The 15014-nt window shown below is 46.1% G+C and overlaps 1 protein-coding gene across 1 annotated transcript; it reads right to left on the bottom strand.

Moving 5' to 3' along the window:
- Nucleotides 1-220: 220 nt before the first annotated feature.
- CIMIP6 (ciliary microtubule inner protein 6) lies at nucleotides 221-13728 on the bottom strand. The gene is given in 7 exon segments (XM_035110483.3): nucleotides 221-415; nucleotides 418-460; nucleotides 463-867; nucleotides 4257-4372; nucleotides 7191-7347; nucleotides 8536-8749; nucleotides 13554-13728. Coding segments are annotated over 7 exon segments (1038 nt in total). The 5' UTR covers nucleotides 13610-13728; the 3' UTR covers nucleotides 221-368.
- Between the last annotated feature and the right edge of the window lie 1286 nt (nucleotides 13729-15014).

Below are 15014 nucleotides of genomic sequence, written 5' to 3'. Positions count from 1 at the left end.
TAAAGGTATCAGGCAGGAACCCAAAACACCCCACCGCCCAACGCTTGCAAATAGTCAAAATGTCGAAAGCAAAGCAACATAACTGCTGACATTAATTGCTCATTATTCATTAGCGGCGTCCTTAAGTCGCTCTCGACATTCTGGAACCTTCCCCAGCAAACGAGCAGATAATCCAGATAATTTTGAGTTGAGGGGGCGGGCAGGGAAATAACCTAACTGCAACGGCAGAGAGAAACCATAATAAAAGATTCATAGGATTATATATATATATATAAATATAGGACTCTCATTTTCAAGAGGCATCAAAGCACGCTGCAGCTGTTGTTATGTAAAGGCGAGAGCGCGTTGCCTCAGACCGTTTGCTGGTGTCAGTTTGTGTTTGGCGTTACTGAAATTACACCAGGCCAACCCCCGCACTTGGACCTCTTAGGCCTTCTGAATTTCTGCCAGAGACTGCGTGGCTTCATGAATGGGGGGCAACTGGTCCTCCTGCTGTTTCTCAAGGTAGCCCATCTTTGGAGGGCTGAGAGGCCTTTTCTCCCCCGAGGGATGGCCAACATCCACTTCCCCTGCCTGAGAAATCCCTGGACTCCCCTCCTGTCCTTTCTCCGGGGCTCCGGGATCTGTTTTGGCTCCTGCGCTGCTATCTGCTTTTGATAAGCGTAGGTTGGAGTCTGGGGGCATCTCTGGAGAATCCGGCAAGCGGAGGCCAGCTGAGGTCACGCAGCTTTCTGCAGAGCCCCCTTTCTCTGCTTTTGGCTCTTCCAGCAGCTCCGGTCCCCCAGAGCCTGGCTGGGCTCTGGTCCCCTCAGGAACTGACTCCCCCTTCTCTGGATTTATCTTCGTCCACACAAAAGCTCCACGTTTCTGGAAAGGGAAACAAGGTTGATGTTAAGCAGGGGGACATGGGGGGTGAGGAGATGCAGCTGTGAGCTGAATTCATTTATTAACTCAAGCACTGGCATGCCTCCCTCTTCTTGCTCTCCCTCTCCCTCCCTCTCTCTGGACTCTCCTCTGGCAAACAGAGGCCAGGATGTTCCGTATTTTTCGCTCCATAAGACACACTTTTTTCCTCCTAAAAAGAAAGAGGAAATGTCTGTGTGTCTTATGGAGCGAATGTGTGGTCCCTTGAGCCGAATTGCCCAGAGTCCAAAGGCAGATTGTGGTTTGTTTGTTTTTTAAGAAAGAGCTAAAGGCTAACAAGAGGGAAAGAGGGCGTTGTAAGGAACCCGCTCAGCAGCTGATTGCAAGAGATCGGGGAGGGAGATAAGGGACGCTAGCTCCCTTCCCGGCCCCTCCCGGCCCCTTGCCTAGGCCCCAATTGCTGTCTGCAGAGGGAGACATGTGACAGGCTGATTAGATTATCTGTCTGGAAACTGTAGAAATGGGTCCCTTTCCTTTCCTAGAGAAGCTGCAGAACTCTGAGTTGAACCCCATAAAAACAGGATTTTTTCCCTTTGCAAGGAAACTCAAAAACTTTGAGCTCATCCTTAAAAATGGAGCTTTCCCCCTTTGCAAAAAAGATGCACAACTGTGAGCTGACCCCCCCCCCCCCAAAATGGGCCTTTTCCCATTTGCAAAAAAAGCTGCACAACTTTGAGCTGATCCTCAAAAAAATGGAGCTTTCGCCCTTTGCAAAAGAAGCTTCCTCAAATATTTAATTGGGGGGGGGCAAAGGAGTTGGCTGCTATGCCTAGGACAATTCAAGAAAGCAAAAAAAAAAATTCTTGTTTTCCTCCTCTAAAAACTAGGTGCGTCCTATGGTCAGGTGCGTCCTATGGAGCGAAAACTACGGTGGCTGGGAGTGAACAGAACGGCTGAGCCATCAGCTCCCCTGGTTTGCAAAGCAAGGAAAGGTGTCATGCGTGGGTGGGTGGGGGAAGGCAACAGGAGAAAACGAACGAGACAAAACCCTGCCAATGCCGTCCCCTTTCCTGCCCCCCAGTTCTGCTTTTTTTAATTTGAAAATGGCTATGGTGCTCTTGCAAACTCGCATTTTCTTTTCCGCAGGGCAGTGCCTATCCCCGTCAAATTTTATTTCTTGCTACACGGGTTGCTATGGATACAACTGCAAACCACTGGCTGATGCAGGCCAAAGATTTATGAGCGCTTGCCAAATGACTTTGGCCATTAAGGGTTGCACGAGAAGAATAGGATTAATTTGATTATATATATATAAAAGCGGGGGTGAAAGTCAACAAAAAGCCAAAGTGGGAACAAACAGGGCTCTGTTTTGTTGCAGCATGTCTCCGAGAACAAGGTTCTCCATTTGGAAACCTGATTCAGTAGGTTTTGCTCCCATTTCTCCACTGTTGATCCTGATTCATCCCATAACCTTTTCTTGGTTACCAACTCCGGGTTGGAAGTCCACTCAGTACAGAAGCACTTGACAGACAAAGTCAACCAGACAAAAATAATTATGTTAAGACATGGACGGAGATTTAAAAAGATATGTAAGGATGGGAGAAATTAAAATGATCTCCACTGGGTTGAATTTCTGTGATAAAGGTGAATATATTGCCCAGAATGATATTTTTGTTCCAAACAATGCCTACTGTAGCTAATGACTTACCATTCAGACAATGGCAAAATAATAATAATAATAATAATAATAATAATAATAATAATAATAATAAATCTAGTTTTTATGGCAAGGGAAAAACACCACGTGTTAAAATATTAAAAGTTGCAAAGGGAAGGGAAGAATCGGCATACCAATGTAAAATTGTACTTTGCAGCCTGTTGTTTAATGTGAATGAAGGAGTTGAGAAATGAGAGGTTCCTGGAAATAGGACATGACTGGACGGAATGGGTATTTGTGGTACGGCAAAAGTAATGTGGACTTTAAAACCAGTATCTTTTGATAAAAGCAGAAGACAGCCTGTCATTCTTCATCACGTATCTCCAAATTAAAGAAAGTTTGATACTGGGAGATACCAAGGAATAATCAGAATTACCAGAAACCAGGTGGCTTTTCAAATACAGTAGGCAGTGTTAGCTCTAAAATCAAACAACTAAATTATAATTTCACTGGAATTACGTCCCAGTGAAGTTTTTGAAAGTCAGCTCCTACTAGACTGAAGATATGGAACTTGAGTGGCCCTGGCTGCCTGTCAGAATGAACCGTGGGGCTTGGGGGAGGTCTGGATCCAGCCCTCTGGCAAGCTGCAGCTTTGCAAACCCCTGCTTCAGAGAATCTCAGCGGAAGTTTAATTTCTTATCGGACTTCATGCCTTTCCCTGGGGGTGGCTTACAACCATAATTGCAACAACGATGCAGCTGGGACCCTGGAGGAGCCTCAGTCCTAGGCATACTGAGGGATAATAATTCTTAGGCTTAGCAAACCATGTCTGGGTTTTTAAACTCATACAACTGTAGTGTTGGAAGGAGCCACGAGAGTAATCTAGTCCAACCACCTGCAATGCAGGAATCAATAGGTAATACTAAGGTACAACACAAACACACATGGCTCCAATTTTATTATTATTATTATTATTATTATTATTATTATTATTATTATTATTATTTTATTTATATCCCACCCATTTGTCTGGGTTTCCCCAGCCACTTTGGGCAGCTCCCAGCAGAATATAAAATACATGATAAAACATCAAACATTAGAAACTTCCCTAAACAGGGCTGCCTTCAGTTGTCTTCTAAAAGTCAGATAGTTGTTTATTTCCTTGACATCTGATGGGGGGGCGTTCCACAGGGCGGGGGCCACCACTGAGAAGGCCCTCTTGCCTGGTTCCCTGTAACCTCACTTCTCGCAGGGAGGGAACCGCCAGAAGGTGCTCGGAGCTGGACCTCAGTGTCTGGGCTGAGAGAAGGTGGTGGATATATACTGGTATACTGGGCCAAGGCCATTTAGGGCTTTAAAGGGACTACATCAGGACCACAGCATTTGGAAAGGGGGAAGTTTAACAACAACAAAACTCCTCCTGTACTGAATTAAATCTTTGAGGTGGAGGGTGGTAGGAAGTCCTTGGTCCCTCACATCGCAGTGGCCACCTTCTGCTACGACATCCCAGGATCTTTTGTAAGGCAACCAAGTCGCAAGAACGTGCCCGTCCCGATACTTCACTGCCCTGTCTTTCTAAGGCCCGAGGGCGGGTGCGAATACCCAACGCCAGCGACTGCAACGCACGCAGTGACATTCCCCAGTCCCAGAACAATTGTGCTGGAGGCCTATGAGGTAAACACATCCTCCTGGCTTCCTGCTGAATGTTCAGAGCACAGGATGCACATGGCCTTACCTTCCCTTGATAGGGGATGCAGGGGGTGGCTCTGGCATTGAAGTCGTATTTGAAAGTGATCTGCTCTTGGAAAATTCTCGGAAGGCGGCCCGGCGACGGAGGAGCTACAAGTGGAACTGCGACAGAAAATGGACAGTATAGTCTCGCTTCCAGGTGGTTTGCATGGCTGCAGCTGGCATTGCATGCGGGAGACAGGGACACAGGAATCTGCCTTATAGAGAGTCGGACCACTGGTTCATCAAGCTTAGTATTGTCTACATGGATCGGCAGCATCTCAACAGGGTTTAAGAGCAGGGTTCTCTCCAGGCCCTACATGGAGTTGGTGGGGATTGAACCTGTATGCAAAACAGATGCTCTACCCCTGAGCTACGCCACTCTCCCGAGCATCCTGGGTGAATAATAATAATTTTATTACTTATATGCAGCCTATCTGGCTGGGTTGCCCCAGCCACTCTGGGCAGCTTCCAGCGCATATAAAAACATAATAAAACGTCAAACATTAAAAACTTCCCAATACAGGGCTGCCTTCAGATGCCTTGTAAAAGGACGTTCCACAGGGTGGGTGCCACTACCAAGAAGGCCCTCTTCCTGAGTCCCTGTAATTTCGCTTCTAGCAGTCTTCTACCAGAAGGCCCTCGGAGCTGGGTTCTGAACAATCGGTTCAGCGGTGCTGATGTATTTTATTAAACAACATTTAAGAAACGGCAATGTTGCATCTTACTGAATTTCTGCAATATTGGATAACTGCAATAGGAGACAACCTGTTAGATAACTTGTTGAGGCTTCTGTTGTCCCACATTATACAACACCCTCACAACACACATCTGAAGGCTCCCCGCATCACAGCATGTCTGGCTAGAAGCCTGAAAAAAGAAGTCTCCACCGTTCAGAACTGGTCCACAGACACAGTTTCTTTTGGGGCTCAGTAGGTCAAAGCCAGGCTGGATAAACAACTGTCAGGAATGGCTTAAGAGCCGGACTAGCAAATCCGGCTACAATGGATTCACGTTCGGCTTGGTGACCCAGGATGTCCTTTTCAGCCCCTGCGAAGCTACACTAATGCCCAGGGAAAGGTTAGCTGTCGGTTGTTTCAAAGAATGCAAAGCCAAATGCTGACCTACGCATTCAAAGCATTGTCTCCAGCTCCTATGAGAAATCTGGCTTGCAGGAGCCACGATGGATTTCTGCAGAATATTTCTTTGTGTGTGCACGTAGCCTTTTAGGGACTAGTTTTGCCAAGCCCAGCATCTCTGCCGAGACGCTGTCCCCTTGCCTTGGAGAGCACCAGCCCAAATCCAGACAAACAGCCAGCTCCATGTTGGCAGTCCAACAAACATGCTCACATATGGAAGCTATCCTTCCCCCCACCCTTGTAAACACGGAAGTGTGACTGGAGTTGTCATGCTCTGGCTATGTGCTGCTTGCTAGAGCTCAGCCATCCGTCATTGTTTGCCAACAAGCTGGATAGCTATTGTGGGGCTGAATCAGAAGGAAATTCCACGTTTATGTGAATCTAATCTAATCGGATCTAATGCCCACCTCGATTTTCAAAACCTTGAAACCAAAAAAGTATTTGCTGGAGAATGTAAATGTGCCATCAAATCTAATGTGCACTATATTTTTTGTGATGTAGTTTGGTCAAAAAAAGGTGCACATGACATTTGAGTAAATACGGTACTTTAAAAAAAAAAAAAAGGTTATGCCAATCAATGGGAAATGAAGGCCACAAACGATGGCTGCTGCAGTCTGAATTGCCAAAGTGAGCAGAGCTTGCTTAAATTAATACCGCCATAAAGACTCTGCTCCAGGATCTAAGGACAAGAAAGGATTTGGAAGCTTGAAAGATTTGCAGCCTGATTGCGGGAGGGGGGTGACAGAAAGCCCCCAAACTGGGAGCTACTGTTCTTTGTGTTTCATCAATCGAACTGAACTGAAAGGTGTCCACTGCTTGTATGATCAGGAGAAGGTGATTGAAGTGGAGACTGAGAATGGAAGAGTTGAAGACACTGGAATAGGATCGTTGTTGCCTAGGGTGTAGAAATTCATTTCTACTATCTGGCTCTCTAGCTGCAGGCTTCTGAAGCACTGTACACAGAGCTGACGATGGGACGCATGTGCAGATTATGGGATTCACAGGAGGTGGTTGAAGCTGAGAATTAGGAATCAATACATGTTAGGTCAGCGAAATGTGCCCAGATTTTGGAGCCATCGCTCAGTGGCGGAGCACATGGTCCGCCTGAAGGTGGGCAAAGGTTCAATAACAGTTCAGTAACAGGCACGAGGGAGCCTGATTTTGTAAGCAAATGTACTACTGCAGAATGCAGCAATCTCCTTTCCCATCCAGCAGCACTTGACACCTGTTGGCTGTTTTCTGTTCCGACTACACCTGGGCATGCAACAGGTCATAGTTTCGACCACATGGCACCAGCCAAACTGATAGAGACCACCTCTCTGCAACTGAACCAACCCAGAACCTGCACTCATCACCTGAGGACTTCCTTTGTGTGCCTGCTGCACGTGAGGTCCAGAGGGCAGCAACACGAGAATGGGTCTTTTCTGTGGTGGCTCCCTATTCGTGGAACGCTCTCCCCAGGGAGGCTCGCCTGGCGCCTTCACTAAATATCGTTAGGTGCCAGGCAAAAACATCTCTCTTCTCCCAGGCCTCTGGCTGGTCTAGACATTCTATGGCCTTTGATATGTGTTCATGGGAGAGGGGTTTTTGGCTCACTTTTGTTTCATTGTGGATTTTGTGATCTCATTTTGTATTTTTAAAATTGCGAACCACCCTGTCATCTTGGCATGAAGGGCGGCACACAGATTTAATAAAGAATAATGCTTTTGTAGAAGCAGAAGCTGAACCACCGTTATATTTTAACTTGTCTAATTTTGGTGGAAAGAGAGAAGGGAAGGGAAGCTTTCCCCTAAAAGTCTTACCTATTCCACGCGATGGTTGCCGCTTAGTGTTGAACTTAAGGGGCCGAATCAATCTACAGGCCGGCCTCTGGAAATGACTTCTTTGTGTGCTCTGCTTGTCGTAAGGTGGTTTAGGGCACGGAGCAACAAAGGGTTCAAGGCTTGGCCACCAATGATCCTTTGCAGGGAACATAAATTAATTTGTCAACAACTAGCCATTATTTATACTTTTCAAGTTTATACATTTCATTAATTTTACAATTTTACATTTCAAAATTTGACTTCCTTCCCCCTCTTTCTGCAGTTCCTTAAATGTATGTTTTTTAATATCTTCTGCATATCCAAATTCATTTAACTTGCTCCTTTCATTATCTACTGTAGATATATGATCTTGTGAAACTGCAGGTTATTACAATAATCCTGCTAATGTTTTTATCTGTTTACAACTTATCTGTAAATATTCAATAAACCATTTCCATTCTGTTATAAAAAGTTTGCTATCTTTATTTCTTATTCTTCCGGTAAGTTTCGCCACGTCTGCATTTTCCGAAAGTTTTTGTATCCATTCTTCCTCCTTCTGATGAAACCATGCTTTGGTGTATGGGTGGGGAACCTCCTTCAGACCAAGGCATACCTTCCAACTCCCGGTTAGAAAAATCCGGGATCAGCAGCGCCGGCACCAGAAGTCGCTTCCAGACATGCATAGAAGCAACTTCCGGTGCCGGCGCTGCCCGATTTCTGGTGCCCAATCATGGGCAGAGTGGCACCGGAAGTTGCCTCTACACATGTCCAGACATGCTCAGAAGCGACATCCGGTGCCGCTCTGCACGATTTCCGGTGCCCAGACATGGGCAGAGCACCCAAAATCGGTTCTGCACATGTCCAGACATGCGCAGAAGGAGCCTCCCTGGCAGGTACTGAAATCCGGGGGATTTATGGGATTTTTTCCAATCCGGGCTGTCAGCGGGAAACGGTTTAAAATACGGGAGTTTCCCACAAAAAACGGGAGACTTGGCAGCTATGGACCAAGGGCCACTTTGCCTCATGGGCAAGCTTCCAGGGGCCGCATAGCAATTACCTTCCTGCAGTAGGCTGGCTACACAATGCAGAAATTTGTGGTTCCTGCACACAAACATGGAAGCACAGCACTCCAGACTCCCTCCAGGATGGCAAAAGGCATTATCACAATTCCAGAACACATTCCAGCCAGGCAAAAAACAGGGCAGGACCGGTGGGGCTATGGCCTGGGACAGTCCTGAGGAACTGAGAGGGCTAGATTTGGCCCCTAGGCCTGAGATTCCCCAGTCTGGGTTGAGCACTGTGGTGAAACTGGACCATGATTTCACTTTCACTAAGCCATCCTCACCTGCTTTGCTTTTGTGCTGTCTGTGTCCATATACAATATTGGTTTATTTAAAAACTTGGTGTTGAGCTTTATGCATTTTGCGTGTATCGGCTGAGGGTTATTACGGCACTCCAGCTTATACTGCTGTTCCTTTGGCATATGTACCTCTTCGGTTTTAGCTAGCACCTTATACCTTTCTGGGAACTCGAGGTTAAGTACTCTGTAGGAATCTGGGCTGAAAACATATGAGAAAGCAGGACCGCATTTACTACCCTGGAAATGACACTGGTTTTAAACAAACGCACACAGAAAAACTACTTCCAAAGGTTCGGCTCCAAAGTGTGGATATCTCTCTCAAGTTAAAACAGCAGGCTGTTTTTTTTTTAAAGTGCATGGATATTTGGTTAAAATGCCTCTCCCTCACAATATAATTGAAACGACAAATGCACTATGTATTTGAGTAATACAGGCGAGGTAAAAAGGAAATAAAATAGAGTAGGTAGAAAATGTAACGGGAGTTTGGTAACATAGCATAGCTAGCAAAAGCAAGGAAAATGTTTCTTGGGTGAATTGGTGTATATATTGGCATCCGATCCCAGCATTAAGGTGCCTGCTTAAAAGTCACCCGTCTACTCAGGCTTTCCCCGAAGGGTGATCCAGCTACATAGATCTCATAAATCTGATCTACTGATTTGTGACGTGTTTAACATTTGTTTCGCTGCTGTAAATTTATTGTTGATTTTGGTGTGTGCAATCAGACCCGAAGCCATACAGATATGAACCGATATGAAGTGCATGTGGCAGGCAGGGAGAAGGAGCACTTTGCTGGGCTCCAAGAAAGAAATGAGAACACACCCTTAGCTCCTACACTCTTTCCTGCCATGCCTTGTCTGCGGCCTTCCAGCAACTGGCCGTCCGAAATACCTCGTTCTTGATAAGCGGCTGTCCAGGAAGGACTCGTTCTAAAATTAATGGGTGAGCCTGTCCCCACTCAACATTCCACCTTGCCAGGCTTCACATTCCTGATCCTCACCCTTCCCCTCCAACAGCAACAGCCCTTCCTCCCAGATTTATCGGTAGCCTCTGCACGGGAGGCTCGACTCAGCATCTCCATCACCTTGCCTCTAATGGGTTTTTCCTCCTCACCCCTGATAGCGTCCTCAAATAATGGCCCATATCCGCTCCTGGTGCCTGCTTCTCGGCTGAAAAAAACCCACCACTTCCCCACTCCACTGCCCTATGGCCTGCATTTTATAGGCACTTAGTGATGTCGTCTCCACAGGGCCCTGCTACAAGGCAGTTTTCAAGCACCATTCAAGGTCAATAAGCTCTCAAGTTATTGAGCGTATTGCTAGATCTATCTACATATGCCATCTGCTTTGGCGTGTGTGTGTGTGTGTGCGCGCACACACACAAACAGGGTTGTTTTCTACTTCAGGGTTTCTGGACTCTTCTAAATAATAATAATAATAATAATAATAATAATAATAATAATAATAATTTATTATTTATTCCTCGCCCATCTGGCTGGGTTTCCCCAGCCACTCTGGGCGGCTTCCAACAGAATATTAAAGTACAATAATCTATTAAACATTAAAAGCTTCCCTAAACAGGGCTGCCTTCAGATGTCTTCTAAAAGTCTGGTAGATGTTTTTCTCTTTGACCTCTAGTGGGACGGCATTTCGCAGGGCGGGTGCCACTACCAAGAAGGCCCTCTGCCTGGTTCCCTGTAACTTGGCTTCTCACAGCGAAGGAACCGCCGGAAGGCCTTCGGCGCTGGAGCTCAGTGTCTGGGCAGAACGATGGGGGTGGAGACGCTCCTTCAGGTATACTGGACCGAGGCTGTTTAGGGCTTTAAATGCTTTAAATGGATAGAATAGACTTTAAGTCAAGGCTGGCCCAAGACATTTTGGCACCCGAGGTGGACCCCAGATTGGAGTCCCCGCTCCCTGCCAGGGAAGAAGGGGTGAGGGGAGATCTATATCACCAATGTTGAAGCAATGATTCTTCAACATCAGCTTCGTTGGATTGGTCATGTTGTGCGGATGCCTGATTATCGTCTTCCAAAGCAACTACTCTACTCCAAACTTTAAAATGGTAAGAGTAATGCTGGTGGTCAACAAAAGAGGTTCAAAGACTCTCCCAAGGCAAATCTAAAAAGATATAGTATAAATACCGACAACTGGGAAACACTGGCCTGTGAGCGCTCCAATTGGAGAACAGCCTTTACCAAAGGTACCATGGGCTTTGAAGATGCTCAAACTCAGGACAAAAGGGAGAAACGTGCTAAGAGGAAGGAATGCTTGGCAAACCCTCTCCGTGATCAATTCCTGCCCGGAAACCTATATGTCCCCACTGTGGAAGGACATGTGGATCCAGAATTGGCCTCCACAGTCACTTACAGACTCACTTTTAAAACCATGTTTATGGAAGACAATCTTACTTGGCTATGAGTGATCGCCAAAGAAGAAGAATATCAGGAAGATCTACATCAGAAACATCAGGACATTGGGATCTGCTGCCCTGGTGGATCCCTTGCCTCATGGGTAGGCAGATCCTGCTGCTGTGCGAGGACAGAGAGGGGCATTTGTCCATGCAGGAAAGAGGGAAGCCCCAGGTTTCATTTATCCCTTTGTTTTCATGGGCCATGGGGCAAGAAGCTTGTCCCAAGTCACAAAAAGCAATGCCTTCAGCCTTTCCGCATGCAGCTCTAAGTGCCCTCTCCTTGAAGAGCCAGAAGCAGCTAGTATTTCTTTTCCTTGCTTGTGTTACCTGTTCTCTTGGCCAGAAGAACAGGTAGAGATGGCAAGAAGAGAAGAATTATCCCTGATGCCAACCCAGGCATGCCTCTTTGGAAATATTAAGAGGAGGGACTCGTCGAGAGATGAAACAGGCAGCCCTTGCTGATGACAAGCAGTTCTGCTGCACCTCTGCACCACATGTGACTGGGTTATCCAATCACAGCTGATGCAGAGACATGCTCTGAAGAGCATCACTCACTGCGAGCAGGGAGTTTGGGTGGCCAGCAATGGCCTTTCGACAGTTGCCTTTGATGACACGCTGTTAGTTTGGGAACAGCTGCCTGGGTGGACAATGCCAAGGGTTAGAGAGCTGCATCATTTCTCATAGCTCTTGCAAGGGAAGAAAATTGGTCTCAAATAACCGAGTGCATCTGTTCTAGAAGCCTGGCTATCTTACGAACTGCAAGGGTTTGTTTTTATTTTACGTACTGGGAAAGCTTTGGGGGTGGGTGGGAGGTATGTGTTTTGTTGGTTTTTTGGTAAGAATAGAAAAATGGTTTTTATGAAATCGGTATCACCTGATGGAGGTTTAATATGTTTTGTGAGTTTGGTTTTAGTATGGGTATACTTTATTGCTGTTTAGTTGCTTTAGGATTTTGCTTTTGCCGGGGGGGGGGGGTAATGAGGTTTTTTTTAAAAAAAAAATTAACCATTTGCCCCAAATTATCCTCAGAGGACTACTGCTTTCACTTGTTGTGAAGGTAAAACACGGTGGCTTTGATTTGAGACTGGTGTGAGAGCTGGGGAATAGGAATACAGGCAAAGCCTGTTACAGCAAGAATAAGGTGCCTTAAGTGCTGTGGGCCTAGTTCCCTCCCACTAGAAATCAGGCAGGCACAGTCCCTAATATGTTTCAGGTGCCAGGTTAAAATGGTTTTATTTCACTATTGCAATATGAATGCCGCTCCAGCATTTGCTGTCTTCTGATATTCTAACTTATGTTTTAAGTTCTGTGTATTTTATGCTTTACTCTTTCTTTTAAGCCGCTTTGAGACAAATTATGAAAAGCAGGGTGTAAATTTCTTGAACAAAACAAAATTATTTCTGCAATTGCATTCCTGGCTCAGGAACATTGCCACCATGGAATACACTGGAAATTTTTTACCTGATGCCTATCAAAAGCCGCATCAGAAACTAGTACAGTGGTACCTTGGTTTACGAACTTAATCTGTTCTGGAATTCCATTCTTAAACCAAAGCCATTCTTAAACCAAGGCGAGCTTTCCCTATTGAGGCCTCCCGCCGCCGGTGCCCTTCCACCTTTCGGCTTCCGTTCGTAGATTGAGGTAACGTTCGCTAAGCGGAACAATACTTCTGGTATTGCGGAGTTCGTATACCAAATAGTTCGTAAACAGGGCTGTTCTTAAACCAAGGCACCGCTGTGTGTGCTTAGAAGTAACACTATTATGCATGGAAATATAATATTGTTTTAAAAACCGTATTAATTATTATTATTCAATAAGTCATAGGTACAGTACAGCAACAATGCAGAAAGACTGCAGTACTGCTTCATGACATAGGGCCAAAGGAATACTTTGAATTATTAGTTGGAAGGAGAGATGGAGACTTGGAAAACAGAGCAGCCAGCTCCCTACAATCAAGCAAGACTTTGGAGCCTTTTAACAGCTAACAGGAAAGGGGGTGAGGCTCAGGAAGTGATGCCATTTTATGCCACTGCATGCAGGAAACACTGAAGCTGTGGTCCTCAACTTACAATGGTGTAAGCCCCAACTAAAACCACTGTGACTTACTTTTGAGTAACAGGTAGGTAGCCGTGGTATCTGAAGAAGTGTGCATGCACACGAAAGCTCATACCAAAATAAAAACTTAGTTGGTCTTTAAGGTGCTACTGAAGGATTTTTTTTACTTTTGAGTAGACACTGTACACCTACCACTCCTAGAGCTCTTGGGGCCCGAGAAGCTGTAGCAGCCAGGTTTGACTTGTTATTTTTGAAAGCAGCAAACATTTAAAGCTTATTTATAAGCTTATTATTACTTTTTGGAAAGCAGCAAATTTTCAAAGCTCTTAAAACCGTGACCATCGCCCCTTTTGCCGGGATGCTCACAGTAACCCTTCATGCAGGGTTTCTCTAAATCAGCCCAGGCACCCTCCTGGCACAAGGGTGGGCTGAATATGGGGGGGGGCGGGCTTTTACAATCAACATCTTCTGACTCCGGGTGCTGGATGGAAAGCCAACTCCCGCAGAGTCCCCTGACAAGGGATGCTGCAGCAACTTACATGAAGCGCGGCGGCGCCTTTTTCCGCCGCCCCATCTCCAAGATCTCGTACAACATGGTGCTGGCCTGGCACCCAAGGGGGAGAGGAGAGCGTGGGAGGGCGCGCAGCTTTGAACGCCGCGACGGGGAGCGGAGACGCAGCGCCGCGCTTTGATGCCGGATGGTTGCTAGGCGACTGCAGCCTGGAGAGAGGCGGGGACAGAACGCGGAGGGCGGAATGTGGGCGGCGCGCGCTCCCCTTGGCCAATCAGAATTGCCCCCCGCTGGCCGTAGGATAGTATGTACCTGTTCATGCTTTAAAGCGGGGTGGGGTGGGGGGACAATCTCCTGCGCATTTGCTCGGAAGTACCGTAAGTCCCGCACCCTGTTCTTTGGGACTGGGTCTCAGTTACTAAGTGTGACTAGGATGGAGATATTCAAGATAAGGGCTGCAATCCTGCCCTGCTAGGAGTAAGTCTCGTGGAATTATTCAATGGGGACTTGCTTTTGAGTAGCCCTACAGAGGGTTGTGTTGCAACTGCATCTGAGCTAAAGACCCTGCGCACCATAGATTTAGAGCACGTTCCTTCCCCCCAATCCTGGGAAACATCGTTTCTTAAGGGTGCTGGGAATTGTAGCGCCGTGAGAGGCAAACTGCAGTTCTCAGAATTCTTTTGTAGGTGCGACGTGCCCGTCCGTCCTTTTCATGCTCCTTGTTTAAAAACCTCAAAATTAAGACGTTTAAATTATTAAGGAGACATCTATTAATTAAGTGACGTTTTCAGCCTCCGCACTTACTTTTTCTCCTCCCGTGTTCAGGTTGTAGCACAGAGGCGAGTGCCTCAGTTGGTGAGTTTTGGGTGCCATGCAGACTGGAAACCAGAGAGGCAGACAGATCTGGCCCGCTGGGCATAAGCCATTGTGTTGCACACGAGCCCCAGGGAACTTCCCAATGGATTGTGCTTTGAGTTAATTAGTGGGGAAATCCATATTGGATAATATTTATTTCAGGCTGGATGCGCTGTAGTTTGTTAAATGTGTTGGGGTAAACTCCAGTTCCCAGGATTCATTGGGGGAGGGTTATTTTCTCTCTCTCCATATTTTTTATTAAATATTTCTTGGTTTACAAAAGTATGTGCAATGTCTCTTCTTTTCAAGTTACATTTTCTACAGTTTCATTTGTTGAGACATTAGTGTTTTAAATGTATGGTGTTTGTGCCGAGATCTCTTGGGCTGTCCCGGAACACGTCTCACCTCAAATCTATATAACTGGGCCAACCAAATCAAAATCGTGCAACACACGGTTTTCATTCTTTGTTTAAAACGACAATTTATTGTTTTATGGTGACAGAACAGCCGAGTCTAACAAAGAATCCCTAATTTGCCTACAGAAATATCTTCATCAAAGCATTGTGGCATAGCACTAATAAATAAACATTAGCTTCCCTAGCATGGAAAGGCTTCCTTGCTCCTTTGTTCACCT

The sequence above is a fragment of the Zootoca vivipara genome, chromosome 3 (assembly GCF_965207765.1).
Source record: "Zootoca vivipara chromosome 3, rZooViv2.hap1.1, whole genome shotgun sequence".
NCBI lineage: Eukaryota > Metazoa > Chordata > Lepidosauria > Squamata > Lacertidae > Zootoca > Zootoca vivipara.
The sequence above is the reverse complement of the archived record's forward strand: the minus strand, read 5'-3'. Positions and strand labels throughout refer to the sequence as shown.